Here is a 17296-nt window from a genome sequence, read left to right as displayed (position 1 = left end):
CTTTAGTTGTTCGCTTCATGAGAGGTTTGCTTTTGTCAAAGCCCCCTGTCAAGCCTCCTACAGTGTCATGGGATCTCAATGTCGTTCTCACCCAGCTGATGAAACCTCCTTTCGAGCCACTGAATTCCTGCCATCCGAAGTACTTGACCTGGAAGGTCATTTTCTTGGTGGCAGTTACCTCGGCTCGTAGAGTCAGTGAGCTTCAGGCCCTGGTAGCCCAGGCCCCTTACACCAAATTTCATCACAACAGAGTAGTCCTCCGCACTCACCCTAAGTTTCTGCCAAAGGTTGTGTCGGAGTTCCATCTGAACCAGTCAATTGTCTTGCCAACATTCTTTCCCCGTCCTCATTCCTGCCCTGCTGAACGTCAGCTGCACACATTGGACTGCAAGAGAGCATTGGCCTTCTATCTGGAGCGGACACAGCCCCACAGACAGTCCGCCCAATTGTTTGTTTCTTTTGATCCCAACAAGAGGGGAGTGGCTGTAGGGAAACGCACCATATCCAATTGGCTAGCAGATTGCATTTCCTTCACTTACGCCCAGGCTGGGCTGGCTCTTGAGGGTCATGTCACGGCTCATAATGTTAGAGCCATGGCTGCGTCGGTAGCCCACTTGAAGTCAGCCACCATGGAGGAAATTTGCAAAGCTGCGACGTGGTCATCTGTCCACACATTCACATCTCATTACTGCCTGCAGCAGGATACCCGACGTGACAGTCGGTTCGGGCAGTCAGTTCTTCAGAACCTGTTTGGGCTTTAGGATCCAACTCCACCCCCCGAGGGCCCTGTTTGTTCTGTTCCAGGCTACACTCTCAGTTAGTTGGTAAATTTTTTAGGTCAATCTCAGTTATGTCCTCGCCGTTGCGCGGCCCAATTGACCAATGTTGTTGTTTTGAGTGAGCCTGGGGGCTAGGGATACCCCATCAGTGAGAACAAGCAGCCTGCTTGTCCTCGGAGAAAGCGAATGCTACATACCTGTAGAAGGTATTCTCCGAGGACAGCAGGCTGATTGTTCTCACAAACCCGCCCGCCTCCCCTTTGGAGTTGTGTCTTCCCTTGAAGTGTATTGTCTTGCTACATACTGGACTGGCCGGCTCGAGCCGGTTTCGGGCGGGAAGACGGCCGCGCATGCGCGGTGCGCGCGGGCGCGCGAGGGCTAGCAAAGGACTTTGCTAGTGAAGTTTCCGATTGGAGGGGCTGCCGTGGACGTCACCCCATCAGTGAGAACAATCAGCCTGCTGTCCTCGGAGAATACCTTCTACAGGTATGTAGCATTCGCTTACCATGCGGGTAGTGCATGCTAACAGACTACTGCACAATGCATTAATGAGTTGTGAGGTACTTTGACTGTTAGCATGTGGTAACCTACGCATTAGCTATTTTTAAAAAATATTTTTGGAGGGAGTGTGTCATGGACAGAGAGTGTGTGTTCTCACGTTATCCAGCTAGCACGTTAAGATTAGCACGTGCTAACTGGATAACACAGGGTTCATGGGAACCCTTAGCACCTCCTAAATAGGAGGCAGTAAGTGTTCCGCATTAATTTTTTGTAGGTACCGTGCACTAATGCAAACATTAGTGTAAGGCCTGCAAAAAAAGAAAAATAAAAAACCTTTAAAATATGCCATGGTAAATCTGGGCTTAGTATATGGAAAAGTTCCATATTAGAACGTGCTAAGCCTAGATTTTACTGCAGTTTAGTAAAATGTCCCATAACAGAGCAATAGATTTTGTTATAAAGTGCATAATACATACGTAAATGATTACATGCTGAGTCACATATTCAAGTACTGTAATGAATATGGACATGAAAAAACAGCAGATTCAGGAATCAATAAAAGATAACCCGCCTGATATTTAAAACCATTCAACAGGCGAGGAACGGCTCTTGGCCGATTCAATGGCACAAGCTAGTTATCCCTTGCTGAGTATTGCCAGTTTGTTCTTAGTAGAGAGCCAGCGGCTACGTTTGGCGGCCAAATTAGGCCACCAAAATAGCTGGAATATGTTTGGCCACTTTAAACTGAACCATACAGCACTGAATATCGACTTGGCTGGTTACATTTAAACTGGCCAAAATACACCCAGACATTCAATGCTGGTCACCGGAAACAGCCCGGCATTGAATATCTGGGCTCAGCGTTGACCACGGGAGGCAGCCCAGCTACTTTCTGGTGTCTGAATTTTGGTCCCAAAAAGGTCTTTATTGAGCCATAAATCAGATACCCAACATTTCAACAATCAAAAATAGAGGCCTTTTTACTAAAGCTTAGTGCGTGCTAATGGACAAGAGCATACATTAATGCCATGTGGCCCATAGGCCAACAGGACATGCAGCATTTAGTGCGTGCTAATGTCCATTAGCATGCACTAAGCTTTAGTAAAAAAGCCCCATAGAAATAAAAATGATAGACAGAAAATCTATACCACATACATTACATAAATAATTGTAATAAATAAGTAACCAAAATTATATTAAATTTAAAATACAATGTAATACATACACGTATAACATTAAGAACAGCATATAAATAACCAAGGGGTTCTTTTACCAAGCTGCAGTACTACTACTACAACTACTACTACTACTACAAATCATTTCTGTAGCGCTACCAGTCGTACGCAGCACTTCACAACTGAACATGAAGAAAAGACAGTCCCTGCTCAAAAGAGCTTACAATCTAAATCAGGACAGACAAACAGGACAAATAAGGGATAAGGGAAGGACAGATAGGACACATAGGGAAAAGGGACTATTGAAGAGAGGAAGACAAGATAAAGGTTACGAGCAGGTGACAGGTTAGGAATTGAAAGCAGCATCAAACAGGTAGACCTTAAGCCCGGATTTGAAGGCGGCCAGGGATGAAGCTTGACGCAATGGCTGAGGAAGTTTATTCCAGGCATAAGGTGTGGCGAGATAAAAGGAATGGAGTCTGGAGTTAGCGATGGAGGAGAAGGGTGCAATTAGGAGAGATTTGCCTAGTGAATCGGAGTTCCTGGGAAGGAGTGTAGGGAGAGATGAGGGAAGAGAGGTAGTGAGGGGCAGCAGAGTGAATGCACTTATAGGTTAATAAGAGGAGCTTGAATTGTATACGGAAATGGATAGGGAGCCAGTGAAGTGACTTCAGAAGAGGGCTGATATGGGCATAGCGACTTTGGCGAAATATTAATCGTGCAGCAGAATTTTGAACAGATTGAAGAGAAGAGAGATGGCTGAGTGAAAGACCTGTGAGAAGCAAGTTGCAGTAGTCCAAGCTAGAGGTGATGAGAGTGTGGATGAGGGTTCTGGTAGCATACTCAGAAAGGAGAGGGCGAATTTTGGCGATATTATAGAGGAAGAAACGACAGGTTTTAGCAATCTGTTGAATCCTAGTCTTCTTTTCTTCATCTTCCCAGTCTCTTTTCCTTTTGCTCATCCTATCTTTGTTCACCTTTCCATGTTAAATTCACATGTTAAGACCTTATTATTACTATGTTTACTACAGTTTGTAATATATCTCCTTACAAGACTTTGTTATTCTATGTGTGGGAAAGCACGGGGTACAAATGCAATAAATAAAATAAATAAATGTGCAGAGAAGGAGAGGGAGGAGTCGAAGATGACTCCAAGGTTACGAGCAGAAGAGACAGGAAGAATGAGCATGTTGTCGACAGAAATAGAGAGTGGGGGAAGAGGAGAGGTTGGTTTAGGTGGGAAGATAAGGAGCTCAGTTTTGGACATATTGAGCTTCAGGTGGCGGTGAGAAATCCAGGCTCACTTCCTGCAGCTTAAAATGGTGTACCACAGGGTGCACTGAGGTATCCAGTGGTACTTTTGACATGTGAGTGCGCCACCGGCATGCTAAAATATAAAAAAAAATTTCGCTGAGAGGGTGTGTCAAGAAGACGAAGAGTAGGTGCGTCTGTGCTAATCATTTAGTGGAGCTACACTATCATGTGTTAACTGATTAGCACATGGCCATTAAATCAGCAAATGGAAAATCGGCCATTTTCTGGTCTTGGCAAAAAGTGGCCTTAGCACACCATAGAGATCTGCGTAAGAGCATGTTAAGGCCACAGCTTAGTAAAAGGACTCCCGTGTTTGATGGGAGTTTTGCGATTTATGTATTTATTTATTTAATTTAAATCTGATGTGCATATTTTGTATGTGCAAGCTTAACTATATGTTATTTTAAATATTTTACACATTACTTATTATTACTTTTGGTTACTTATTTATTACAATTATTTATGTACTATATGTACATTTATGTACTGGGACTGGTGCTATTGAACATATCTATAAATGATCTGGAAATCGGAATGACAAGTGAGGTGATTAAGGGCCCTGTTTACTAAGGTGCGTTAGTGTTTTTAGCGTGCCTACACTTAGCGTGCGCGCTAACCATGTAGGTGCCTATAGGGAAATTGTAGGCATGTACATGGTTAACACGCGTACATGGTTAACGTGAATTAAAAATGTTAATGCGCCTATAATGCTGTTTAGTAAACAGGGCCCTAAACTTGCAGATAACACAACACTATTCAAAGTTGTCAAAACACACGAGGATTGTTAAAAATTGCAGGGAGATCTTAGGAAACTGGAAGACTGGGCATCCAAGTGGCATATGAAATTTAATGTGGACAAATGCAAAGTGATGCACAATGGGAATAATAATCCAAATCATAGTTACCTGATGCTAGGGTTCACCTTAGGAATCAGCATTCAAGAAAAAGATCTAGGTGTCATTGTAGACAATACACCGAAATCTTTTGCCTAGTGTGCAGCGGCAGCCAAAAAAGCAAATAGGATGCTAGGAATTATTAGGAAAGGTATGCAAAATAAGACCAAGAATATTATAATGCCTCTGTATTGCTCTATGGTGCTACCTCACCTTGAGGATTGCGTTCAATTCTGGTCACCATATATCAAAAAAGATATAGTGGAATTAGAAAAGGTTCAAAGAAGAGTGACTAAAATGATAAAGGGGATGGAACTCCTTCCATATAAGGAAAGGCTAAAGAGAACAACCCCATAAATATAAACACCCCAGACTACACCCTCCCCATCTCAGACAGCCTGAAACTCCTCAGCGTTACAATTGACCACAACCTCACTCTGGAGAGCCACGTGAAATCCACAACTAAGAAAATGTTCCACTCAATGTGGAAACTCAAACTTGTGAAATCATTCTTCCCGAGGGAAACATTCTGGAACCTGATACAATCAATGGTACTAAGCCAACTAGATTACTGCAACGGAATTTATGCGGGATGCAAAGAACAACTCATAAAGAAACTTCAGACCGCTCAAAACATGGCAGCCAGACTTATACTAGGAAAAACGTGATTCGACAGTGCCAAGCCCCTACGTGAAAAATTGCACTGGCTCCCAATCAAAGAGCATGTTGCTTTCAAAATCTGCACCCTGGTTCATAAAATTAACTATGGCGAGACTCCGGGATATATGACAGACCTCATCGACCTACTAATCAGAAATACATCCAGATCAACATGAACATACCTAAGCCTCCACTACCCAAGCTGCAAAGGACTTAAATACAAATCAATTTATGCATCCAGCTTTTCCTACATAAGCACACAACTATGGAACGCACTACCAAAAGCCGTGAAAACAATGTATAACCACCTAAACTTTCGGAAATCACTAAAATCTTACCTGTTCAAAAAGGCATACCCTACCGACCCTACTTAAATACCAGAACACTGCAACACTATGAAACCAAAGAACGTAATGGACATAACGTAACTCTTCCTCTATACGATTCCCTAACATGTTGTTCCACACGAACCTTAATTCTACCATAACGTCACTGTGAAACTGTCCATACCGGAACTGGTGAATACCTTTACGGTACTATGTAAGCCACATTGAGCCTGCAAATAGGTGGGGAAATGTGGGATACAAATTCAACAAGCAAACAAATAAATAAATAAATAAACACCTTTAATAAATGATAGTTTTGCTCATTCTAACCTGCTGTATGGTGTCACTTTATCTGGGCCTTGTGCCCAGCTCACTCGCACATTCACAGTCCCTAACAATTTGTTTAACTGGAAGTTAACCCGCTTTATGAGCAAACCAAACCACGTTGGATTGCTCATAAACATATATACAAAACATGTTTGAGTTAACTAAAAAGATATGTTGCAAGATTCTCTACAATGGTCTGCTGCATGGTAGATATTAAAATTCTTGGAGGAGGTCACTTCTGAAGTTTTATATTAAGAATTTACACTTTTGAGCAAGTAGAATGGGATCTGTAAACAATGAATACATGAAATTTGTGCCAGATTGACATTTTAAGGGTCTCTGCAATTTTTTTTACACACTACACTATAACTGCTTTGGAGGTGGAAGAAAGAAAAACAAAGTAGACAAAGAAAAGGGAGATAAAAGAAACAGAATGGAAGAGGAGAGAATATTTTAACAGAAACAAAGAGAAAGGAAATAAAAGCATAAGAAGGTAGGGTTGAGTTGTATGTACACAAAGAAAAATGGATTAATCCTTGTGGAACTCCCTTAGCTTACCTTCAAAGACAGGACAAATTTTCCGCCATGCAGTGACTCCTCCTTGGCCAGTGTATTGTCCAAGCGATGTCTCTAAGAAAAACACTGGAATCCCACAGGTGAAGAGAAAGATAAGGTATGGGATAAAGAAAGCACCTGAAGCAAAACAAAGGTAAACAGGGATTTACTTCATTCAGGAAACCTGTCACATTCAAATTCATTACCAACAACTGATGCTATTCTTGTGCATGATCAGGGCAGGATTAAGGCATAGGCAAACTAGGCATGTGCCTAGGACTCAGATGTTGAGGAGGGACCTTCTCAGATGTGCGAATTCTGTGGCTTTCAAGACAGATTTTTGCATTGGTAATTAGCTGGTAACAAGAGGAGTTTGGTGGAGGGATGAACAAAAAGCCACTCCTGTGTGAATAGCTCTGCTTTTTCTCCTCATTCTCCTGCAATGCCCTTCAGTTGGTTAGAGAATCAGCAAGCAGCACTTCTATCCTGCTGTTTCTTCCTCTGCAAGTTTTCCTCAATCAACCCATTGTGGGAGTTTTAAAGTATATTTACATCATAATGAGGGGGCCCAATATATCTATTTGCCTAGGGTCCACCAAATGGTTAATTCTGCCCTGTGCATGATATGTTCAATATTCTTTAGTATAGTGAGGGGTAGATTTTCATTCCATGCACCACAAAGAAATCAGCCTGTGTGGGGCTTAGTACCCAGTAGTATCTTTTCCATCTTGTTTCTGCTAGCAAGAGGAGAATAGTACTTCTTTTTGCGGGTGAGTACGGTCACTCGCAATTTATATGTTTGATAATACACTGAAATCTGCTCAGTATGCGGTGGCAGCCAAAAAAGCAAACAGGATGGTAGGAATTATTAGGAAAGAGATGGTAAATAAAACCGAAAATACTATAATGCCTCTGTATCACTCCATGCATAGGCGTAGACTGGGGGGGCAAGGGAGGGCAATGCCCCCCCAAACGACGACGAGGCGCCGCCGCGCCATTAGTTTAAAAAAAAAACACATGCAGGCACGCGCTCCTCTCCATCCACCTGGCTTCCCTGCCCTCTCTGTCTGCGTCCTGCCTTCCTGCTCTGACGTCAGAGGAAGGCGGGACGCAGACAGAGAGGGCAGGGAAGCCAAGCGGACGGAGAGGAGCATGTCCGTCTACCCCTCTCTCTTCCTCCCTCCCTCTGGCGCAGGCAGCAGTCTTTTTCAGCGTTCCTGGCAGCGGTAGCGATGTACACGCTGCCTTCGACTCTGCCCCAAAGCCTTCTCTTCAAGTTCCTGTTCCCGCATAGGTGGGAACAGGAACTTGAAGAGAAGGCTTCCAGGGCAGACCGAAGGCAGCGTGTACATCGCTACCGCTGCCAGGAATGCTGAAAAAGCTGAAGACTGTTGCCTGCGCCAGAGGGAGGGAGGAAGAGAGGGGGTAAACAGAGTCACGATCTTGGACCTCGCGGGGGGGGGCAGTAGAAGGAAGATGGATGGAACTGGGAGGGGTGGGGAGCAGAGGGAAGATGGATGGGACTGGGAGGGGTGGGGAGCAGAGGGAAGGAGCAAGAGATGGATTGGACTGGGAGGGGTGGGGAGCAGAGGGATGGACCAGGAGATGGATGGGATTGGGAGAGGTCAGGCACAGCAGAGGGAAGGAGCAGAAGATGGATGGGACGGAGGGATAGTGAGCAGAGGGAAGGAACAGAAGATGGATGGGACTGGGAGGGGTGGGGAGCAGAGGGAAGGAGCAAGAGATGGATGGGACTGGGAGGGTGGGGAGCAGAGGGAAGCCTACTGGAAAGAAGACACTGCATAAAACAGAAGACACTGGGACCAAAGCAAATATAAAAACTAAATGATCAGACAACAAAGGTAGATAAAAGTATTTTATTCATAATTTATTAATTGAAATGTGTCAGCTTTTTGAAATGTGCATCTGTGATATTTTGCCTGTAAATTTCAATTCCTTCCTCCATATTAGCATATTCATTTGCATATGTATATATGCAAATGATATGCTAATATGCTCCGCCCATTCTTTGCCCCCCCAAATGAAACAGTCAAACTACGCCTATGCACTCCATGGTGTGACCTCACCTTCAGTACTGCGTTCAGTTCTGGTCACTGTATCTCAAAAAAGATATAGCAGAATTAGAAAAGGTTCAAAGAAGAGTGACCAAAATGATAAAGGGGATGGAACTCCTCCCATATGAGGAAAGATTAAAGAGGTTAGAGTTCTTCAGTTTGGAAAAGAGACAGATGAGTGGAGATATGATTGAGGTCTACAAAATCCTGAGTGGTGTAGAACAAGTAGAAGTGAATTGATTTTTTACTTGTTCCAAAAGTACAAAGACTAGGGGACACTCAATGAAGTTACATGGAAATACTTTTAAAACAAATAAAAGAAAATATTTTTTTACTCAAAGAATAGTTAAGCTCTGGAACTCTTTGCTGGAGGATGTACTAACAACAGTTAGTGTATCTGGGTTTAAAAAAGGTTTGAATAAGTTCCTGGAGGAAAAGTCCATAGTATGTTATTGAGATGGACATGGGAGAAGACACTGCTTGCCCTGGAATTGGTAGATGAAACATTGTTACTAATTGGGTTTCTGCCAGGTACTTCTGACCTGGCTTGGCCACTGTTGGAAAGAGGATACTGGGCTAGATGGACCATTGGTCTGACCCAGTATGGCTATTCTTATGTTCTTATGCTCTTATGCAGTTTTAATATATCCCTTTTGAAACAATGTCAAGGCCGTTTACAAAATCAGAAATAGGAAAGGAACTACAAAATTCTGATAGGAAAGATAAAAGTGAAGAGTGAAAAAAAGGCACATAAAAAGAGGCACACTGCTAAATCAGGGAGACAGGTAAGTGGGGTGAGGAATGTGAAGTTAGGGCTCAAATGCAATTGAAAATAGGTGCATCTTTAATCCAGCCTTAAATTTAGGGAAGAATTACTCGAGGTAGAGATGTTTCAGTAATGAATTCTAAAGGGATGGCGCTAAGTAGAAAAAAGCAGATGTTCATGTAGCATGCTGAAGATTGAGGAGATAGGCGGAGATGGCGACCTTCCAAAGAGCAAAGCACATGAGCAGGTGTACAGGAGATGACATGTGAAGAGAGGTACAATGGAGTGTTGGAATGGAAAATCTTATGTGTCAAGGTGAGCACTTTGAATTGTTTCCTACAGTCAACCGGGAGCCAGTGATGCTGTTTCAAGAGCACAAAAACATGATCGAAGCGGCTCGCCCAACAGATAATCCTGATCATTAAGATTTGTACAGATTGACTGGCCTTAACAAGCACTTATTGGCACTAATTACTAATTATGCATGCCTAATTCACCTTGCACGCAATTCTCAAGGAGGCATGGCCAAGGGAGAAACATAGGTGGGTAATGGGCGTTCCCAGAATTTAGGCACAGAGTATAGAATAACTCTATTTCCAAGCCTAACTGACAGTAGTTAGATGCGAGCATTTAAACCAGCCTTTGGTGGGCGTACATGCTCACGCCTAAAATTAGACATGAAAATGACTTAAGCTAGTATTCTATAAAGACACTTCTGTGCTGAACTGCCTTTATAGAATTCACCCTTAGTGCACATCATCTGGGCACCAAACTTTGGACACCATAAACAGAATTCCCCCTTAAGCGTGAATTGTACAATAGCATCTGGACACCAAGATTCCATTATAGAACATTAGCACATTTCAGCATCTATATACCTACAGTTAGACACGTCCACTTACACCGTGTCAATAGCAGGCTTAAATGCAGGTGCCTAAATGTGGCATTTTAGTGCATTAGTTACAGTATTCTGTAAGGGGAAGCCCTGCTTATGCTTCACCCATGCTCCGCCTGCATAAGAACATAAGAATAGACATACTGGGTCAGACCAATGGTCCATCTAGCCCAGTATCCTGCTTCCAACAGTGGCCTATCCAGGTCACAAGTACCTGGCAGAACCCCAATTAGTAGCAACATTCCATGCTACCAATCCCATGCCATGCAGTAGCTTCCTCATGTCTGTCTCAATAGCAGACTATGGACTTTTCCTCCAGGAATTTGTCCAAACCTTTTGTAAACCCAGATACGCTAACTGCTCTTACTACATCCTCCTGACAAAGAGTACAAGGAGACTCTGCACGCGGCAAAAACTCACTCTGCCGCTAGTGCTGTTTCCCTTTTACTGCAGCTTTGTAAAATGGGTCCTCAAAGTGCTACAGTTACCACGTGCTAACTTGGAGGCACTTAACATGGAGGCACTTACTACCTCCTAAATGGGAGGTGCTAAGTATCTCTGTCATAACACCACACTGGTTCCATACATTACCGGCAACTTTTACACATGCGCAAAATGTGGAAATGCTGGGAATGCCCCTTCTTGCTGCCATATTAGTTTTGGGCTTGTCATTTATGTTGGTTGTAAAGTAGACATTTGTCGCCGCTTACAGAAACTATAGCCTGTTTGATTTTCAGAACTTCAAGTTTTGAAAGTGCTAGATCTCTGCTGCATAGTCTCCTCTAGTTGCCTGAGAAGGCCCACTCTATATCCAAATTATGTTACTTTGCCTATTTGATACTCCAAGGCCAGGCATTGCAATATACGTTACCCCTTGTTATTATGTTAGATAAGAACTATAAGAGCAACTCAAAGCACTTTTTAAACTTTCAATATCTGTCACCACAAGCGGGTGTTTACAAAAAAGAGTTAGAACTGACCTTTCCTTACCAAATTGCTAAGTGGTGGAATGAATTACCTTTATATATATGTGGTCAGACTAATTATATACTACAAGCAACAAAGCCCGCTTCGTGAAAAATGAAATGAGCCCTAGGAAGGCTCTCCTCTAAGCGATTTCTCCTCTTTTCCCTCCCCTCCCCTCCATGTCCAGCGATTCTTCCCTCCCCTCCCATCCCCTCCGTGTCTCGTGATTCTGGCCTCCCCTCCATGTCCAGTGATTCTCCTCTGCCCTGTGCTCCCATGTCCAGCGATCCTCCCCTCCCCTCCCATCCATGGCCAGTGACTGTCCTTCCTGCCACCCCGCCTCTAAACCATCTTACCTCCGTTTGCAGCAGCAGCAGGCTGGGCTTGCATCGCCTCCAGCCTTCCCTCTCAGTGTCCCACCCTCCTCTGATGTCATTTCGTCTTTCCGCGAGGGCGGGACACTGAGAGGGAAGGGAATGCTGGAGGCGAGCTGATGTCAGCATGCTGTTACGAACTCAGCCATCCAGGGAAGCAGAGTTACCAATTATTATATAGATTCTGAAAATGATTGGTTATCAATAGAAATCAAACAAAATAAAACATGGAAAAGAAAATAAGATGATACCTTTTTTATTGTACATAACTTAATACATTTCTTGATTAGCTTTTGAAAGTTGCCCTTCTTCGTCAGATCGGAAATAAGCAAATGTGGTAGCAGATAGTATATATAAGTGAAACATCCAAGCATTACTTTGACAGTCTGACAGGGTGGGAGGGTGGCGGTGGGTAGGAAGTATGCATGGGGACATCAAAGCATTTCATTCATAGTCTAACAGGATGGGTGTGGGTAGGTGAGAGGAGGGTGATAAACAGAGAAATACAACTTTATGGTTTATAATGGGCTAGAAAACCCAGGTCCTTGTTAAATCCTGTCTGTTGGGTGTCAAAATATTCAATCATTCTGACTTCAAAGGTCTTATGTTCCTGTATTGTTTTAAAGTTGACTTTAAGGATTCTTACTATGAAATCACTGGTACAGTGTTCCGGTCTTGTAAAATGCTGGCCCACAGGCGTGGGAACCTGACTGGCACCGGCTTTCTTCATGTGATGTCTATGTAGATTAAATCTTGTCTTAAGCATCTGGCCTGTTTCTCCAATATAGTATCCTTCGTTACATTTTTTACACTGAATGATATATACCACATTGGAAGATGAGCATGTGAAAGATTCCTTTATGTCGAATATTTTTCCTTTGTGAATGACTGTGGGGTCCTGTGAAATGTTTTGGCATAGCTTGCAGCTGGATATATTACAGGGAAATGTGCCCTTCTCTTCTTTTTCAGTCTGTGTTGGGAGTTTACTTACGATTAGCTTGTGTTTTAAGTTGGGTGGCTGTCGGAAGGCCAGCACTGGTGGTGATGGGAATATCTCTTTCAGTAATTCATCCTCTTGGAGTAGCGGCTGTAGATCTCTTATGATTTTCCTCAGTTTTTCCAGCTCTGGATTGTATGTCACTACAAGGGGGATTCTGTCTGTGGCTTTTTTTTTTCTTTGTACTGTAGCAGATTTTCCCTGGGTGTTTTGAGGGAGAAGGCAATATTCTTGGAGATTATTTTGGGGTTGTAGCCTTTCTGTTTGAAGGATGCAGTCAGGATTTCAAGGTGTCTGTCTCTATCCCCTGGGTCCGAGCAGATACGGTGGTATCTCGTGGCTTGGCTGTAAATAATGGATCTTTTTGAATGTGAAGGATGGAAGTTGAAGTTGTGGAGGTGGCTGCATCTGTCTGTAGTGACATCATAAGCTAATCATAAGTAAACTCCCAACACAGACTGAAAAAGAAGAGAAGGGCAAATTTCCCTGTAATATATCCAGCTGCAGGCTATGCCAAAACATTTCACAGGACCCCACAGTCATTCACAAAGGAAAAATATTCAACATAAAGGAATCTTTCACATGCTCATCTTCCAATGTGGTATATATCATTCAGTGTAAAAAATGTAACGAAGGATACTATATTGGAGAAACAGGCCAGATGCTTAAGACAAGATTTAATCTACATAGACATCACATGAAGAAAGCCGGTGCCAGTCAGGTTCCCACCCCTGTGGGCCAGCACTTTATAAGACTGGAACACTGTACCAGTGATTTCATAGTAAGAATCCTGAAAGGTAACTTTAAAACAATACAGGAACGTAAGACCTTTGAAGTCAGAATGATTGAATATTTTGACACCCAACAGACAGGACTTAACAAGGACCTGAGTTTTCTAGCCCATTATAAACCATAAAGTTGTATTTCTCTGTTTATCATCCTCCTCACACCTACCCACACCCAACCTGTTAGACTATCAATGAAATGCTTTGATGTCCTCATGCATACCTCCTACCCACCCCCACCCTCCCACCCTGTCAGACTGTCAAAGTAATGCTTGGATGTTTCACTTATATATACTATCTGCTACCAAATTTGCTTATTTCCAATCTGACGAAGAAAGGCAACCTTCGTAAGCTAATCAAGAAATGTATTAAGTTATGTCCAATAAAAAAGGTATCATCTTATTTTCTTTTCCATGTTTTATTTTGTTTGATTTCTATTGATAACCTTTAATAGTGGATTAACACGGCTACCACGCCTCTCCACTGAAAATTATTGAATACATGGTTATTTTGCAAATGTACTTAACATCCCTATTGTGCTTTCTAGGAATTGTTATACGCAGATAAATTAATCATGAACACTGTTAATCTGCAAATCAATTAAACTTTTCATCATGCATTCTTGTACCATATATCTATCTTCTAATACTCTTACTAGCATTATATTTTCTAGAAAGCTGTCCTACCTCTTCTTTCTTGTAAGCCGCTTTGATCTAGTTCTGGCTTTAACGGCATATAAACAATACATGTAATGTAAAATCCTGCATTACAGTGCATTAAGTTCAAAATTAATGCATTTCAGTAAAAGAGCCCCTTAGGCTCTAGAATGAGGCTGTTCGTCCTGTGCACATCCCTACCTCTCTCCAAATGGAAAGGAAAAGTTAGTGTTCTTCCCTTTCTTCAACAGCAGAGAGCACAACCCACTAGGCTATGTTTCATCTTCTATTGTCAACAGTCCACAGGACTGTTACCTACATACCGCTGTGCCCCCCACCACTTTTCATCTTGAGAATGGGCAGCAGCTCCCTCTGCCTTACATTATCACCACTAGAACCTTCCCAGCTCTGAAAAAAATCCCCTCTTTTCATTCTATATATAGAAAATTGCCTCACTGAAGCGCTAGTGGCATTCCATACACTGGATACAACTGAGTGGGTGTATGTGAAAAAGAAAGGTGCTAAACAGATATATAGGATTATTGTGAAATACATATTCATGTAGAAAACAGAGAATGTATAAATAATCAAGGTGTTAAATATGTTTAACAAAAGCATTAATTAAAAAATCACAAGTGTTGTAATATTTGAATTTCAGTTCTAGGGACACTAATTGCAATGTTTTATCTTCTGCAACACCCATGAGCACCCTTGACTGCTATCTGGGCCAATTCTTCCTCACTTAATCTATTTATTTTCCTGTGAATTCACAATAACATTTCTTAATATATTATTTAAAAAAAAAAAGCTTCAGATTTTAGATTTATTTCATAAACATCAATAACCACCCCACTCCCCTTCCCTGGAAGTAAAAATAGGTGCTTATTGGATAGACACCAGAAAACTTCCCGTTTCCCTAGTATTGTCTTATCTTTCTGGTTCCTGCCCTGGATCCTCCACTCTCTTGTGCATTTTTCTGAACTGGCTGCTCCTAAACACCTACATTTGCAATTCATAAGTACATAAATATTGTCATACTGGGACAGACCAAAGGTCCATCAAGCCCAGCATCCTGTTTCCAACAGTGACCAATCCAGGTCACAAATACCTGGTATGATCCCAAAAAAGTACAAAGCATTTTATACTGCTTATCCCAGAAATAGTGGATTTTCCCCAAGTCCAATTTAATAATGGTTTATGGACTTTTCCTTTAGGAAGCCGTCCAAACCTTTTTTAGACTCTGCTAAGGTAACCACCCTTACCACATTCTCTGGCAATGAATTCCAGAGTTTAATTATACGCTGAATGAAGAAATATTTTCTCCGATTTGTTTTAAATTTATTACTTTGTAGCTTCATCGCATGCCCCCTAGTCCTTGTATTTTTGGAAAGCGTAAACAGACGCTTCACATCCACCTGTTCAAGTCTACTCATTATTTATAGACCTCTATCATATCTCCCCTCAGCCGCTTTTTCTCCAAACTGAAGAGCCCTAGCCGCTTTAGTCTTTCCTCATAAGGAAGTCGTCCTATCCCCTTTATCATTTTCGTCGCCCTTCTCTGCACTTTTTCTAATTCCACTATATCTTTTTTGAGATGCGGAGACCAGAATTGAACACAATATTTGAGGTGCAGTCGCACCATGGAGCAATACAAAGGCATTATAATGTCCTCATTTTTGTTTTCAATTCATTTTCTAATAATACCTAACATTCTATTTGCTTTCTTAGCCACAGCAGCACACTGAGCAGAAGGTTTCAATGTATCATCAACGACGACACTTAGATCCTTTTCTTGGTCTGTGACTCCTAATGTGGAACCTTGCATGGCGTAGCTATATTTCGGGTTCCTCTTTCCCACATGCATCACTTTGCACTTGCTCACATTAAACGTCATCTGCCATTTAGACACCCAGAGGGGCATAATCGAACGCAAACGCCCATGTGTAAGAACGTCCATCTCCGAGAATGGGTCGTGAGGGGGTGGGCCGAATCGTATTTTCAAAAAAGATGGACGTTTATCTTTAATCTCGAAAATACGGTTTGTGCATTGGATGTGGGCGTTTTTGAGATTTGGTCGTTTGTTTGAGCTGGGCGTTTTTGTTATTCAGCGATAATCGAAACCGAAGTGTCCCAGCTCAAAAATGACCAAATCCAAGGCTTTGGGTCGTGGGAGAGGCCAGGATTCGTAGTGCACTGGTCCCCCTCACATGCCAGGACACCAACCGGGCACCCTAGGGGACACTTTTAAAAATAGGAAAAAACATTAAATTACCTCCCAGGTACATAGCTCCTTTACCTTGGGTGCTGAGACCCCCAAATCCCCCCCAAAACCCACTCCCCACAACTCAACACCATTACCATAGCACTTAATGGTGAAGGGGGGCACCTACATGTGGGTACAGTGGGGTTTTTTTTTGGGGGGGGGGGGTTAGAGGGCTCCCATTTACCACCATAAGTGGTACAGGTAGGGGGGGGATGGGCCTGGGTCCGACTGCCTGAAGTGCACTGCATTACCCACTAAAACTGCTCCAGGGACAGGACTTCTTGCTGGTGTATAACCTTGGCACAGCAGTTCACACCGTAAGACTAATCTTGCTGAAAACGTCCTTTATTTCAATAACCGCGTTTACTCACAGTTAACTGCAGATCAGAGGTTGTGTCCCACTGGCAATGAGTCTCCCTGGTACTAAGATTAGCAGTAGGTCAGAGCTTGCAGAATGGTGTACAATGTCCTCTTTCAGCAACATTCAAGGTAAGAACTAAGTTCTATAATGTGGCTAACACACGAAAGGGATCTAAAACGGACTTACAAAAATGGCCACTACCTCGTGGTCTACCGGAAACAAAACAGGGCATACTCTGACCCAGTAAGCAGAGGGAAAAGCACCATGGGAGAAGAGCCTACCAACTACCAACATCGTAAGAAATGTAATAGATTGGTGAGGCAAGATTTCCCTTCACTAAATGCATGTTGGCTTTATCTCATTAATCCATTGTTTTGAATATGCTCTGTAATTTTGTTCTTTATAATAGTCTCTACCATTTTACCCAGCACCGACGTCAGACTCACCGATCTATAATTTCCTGGATCTCCTCTGGAACCTTTTTTAAAAATTGGCATTACATTGGCCACCCTCCAATCTTCTGGTATCATGTTCGATTATAAGGATAAATTATATATTACTAACAATAGCTCCACAAGTTCATTTTTCAGGTCTATCATTACTCTGGAGTGAACACCATCTGGTCCAG

General features: G+C 42.5%; 1 protein-coding gene across 2 annotated transcripts in view; it reads right to left on the bottom strand.

Moving 5' to 3' along the window:
* The window catches only part of LOC115477153 (sodium- and chloride-dependent betaine transporter-like), a 165342-nt gene that overhangs the window by 115369 nt on the left and 32677 nt on the right, over positions 1–17296 (bottom strand). For both annotated transcript variants that reach the window (XM_030213790.1, XM_030213791.1), the window contains exon 3: positions 6534–6668. In XM_030213790.1, coding sequence (XP_030069650.1) covers positions 6534–6668 — 135 coding nt within the window. The remainder of the gene's footprint in view (positions 1–6533; positions 6669–17296) is intronic.

The sequence above is a fragment of the Microcaecilia unicolor genome, chromosome 9 (assembly GCF_901765095.1).
Source record: "Microcaecilia unicolor chromosome 9, aMicUni1.1, whole genome shotgun sequence".
NCBI lineage: Eukaryota > Metazoa > Chordata > Amphibia > Gymnophiona > Siphonopidae > Microcaecilia > Microcaecilia unicolor.
The sequence above is the reverse complement of the archived record's forward strand: the minus strand, read 5'-3'. Positions and strand labels throughout refer to the sequence as shown.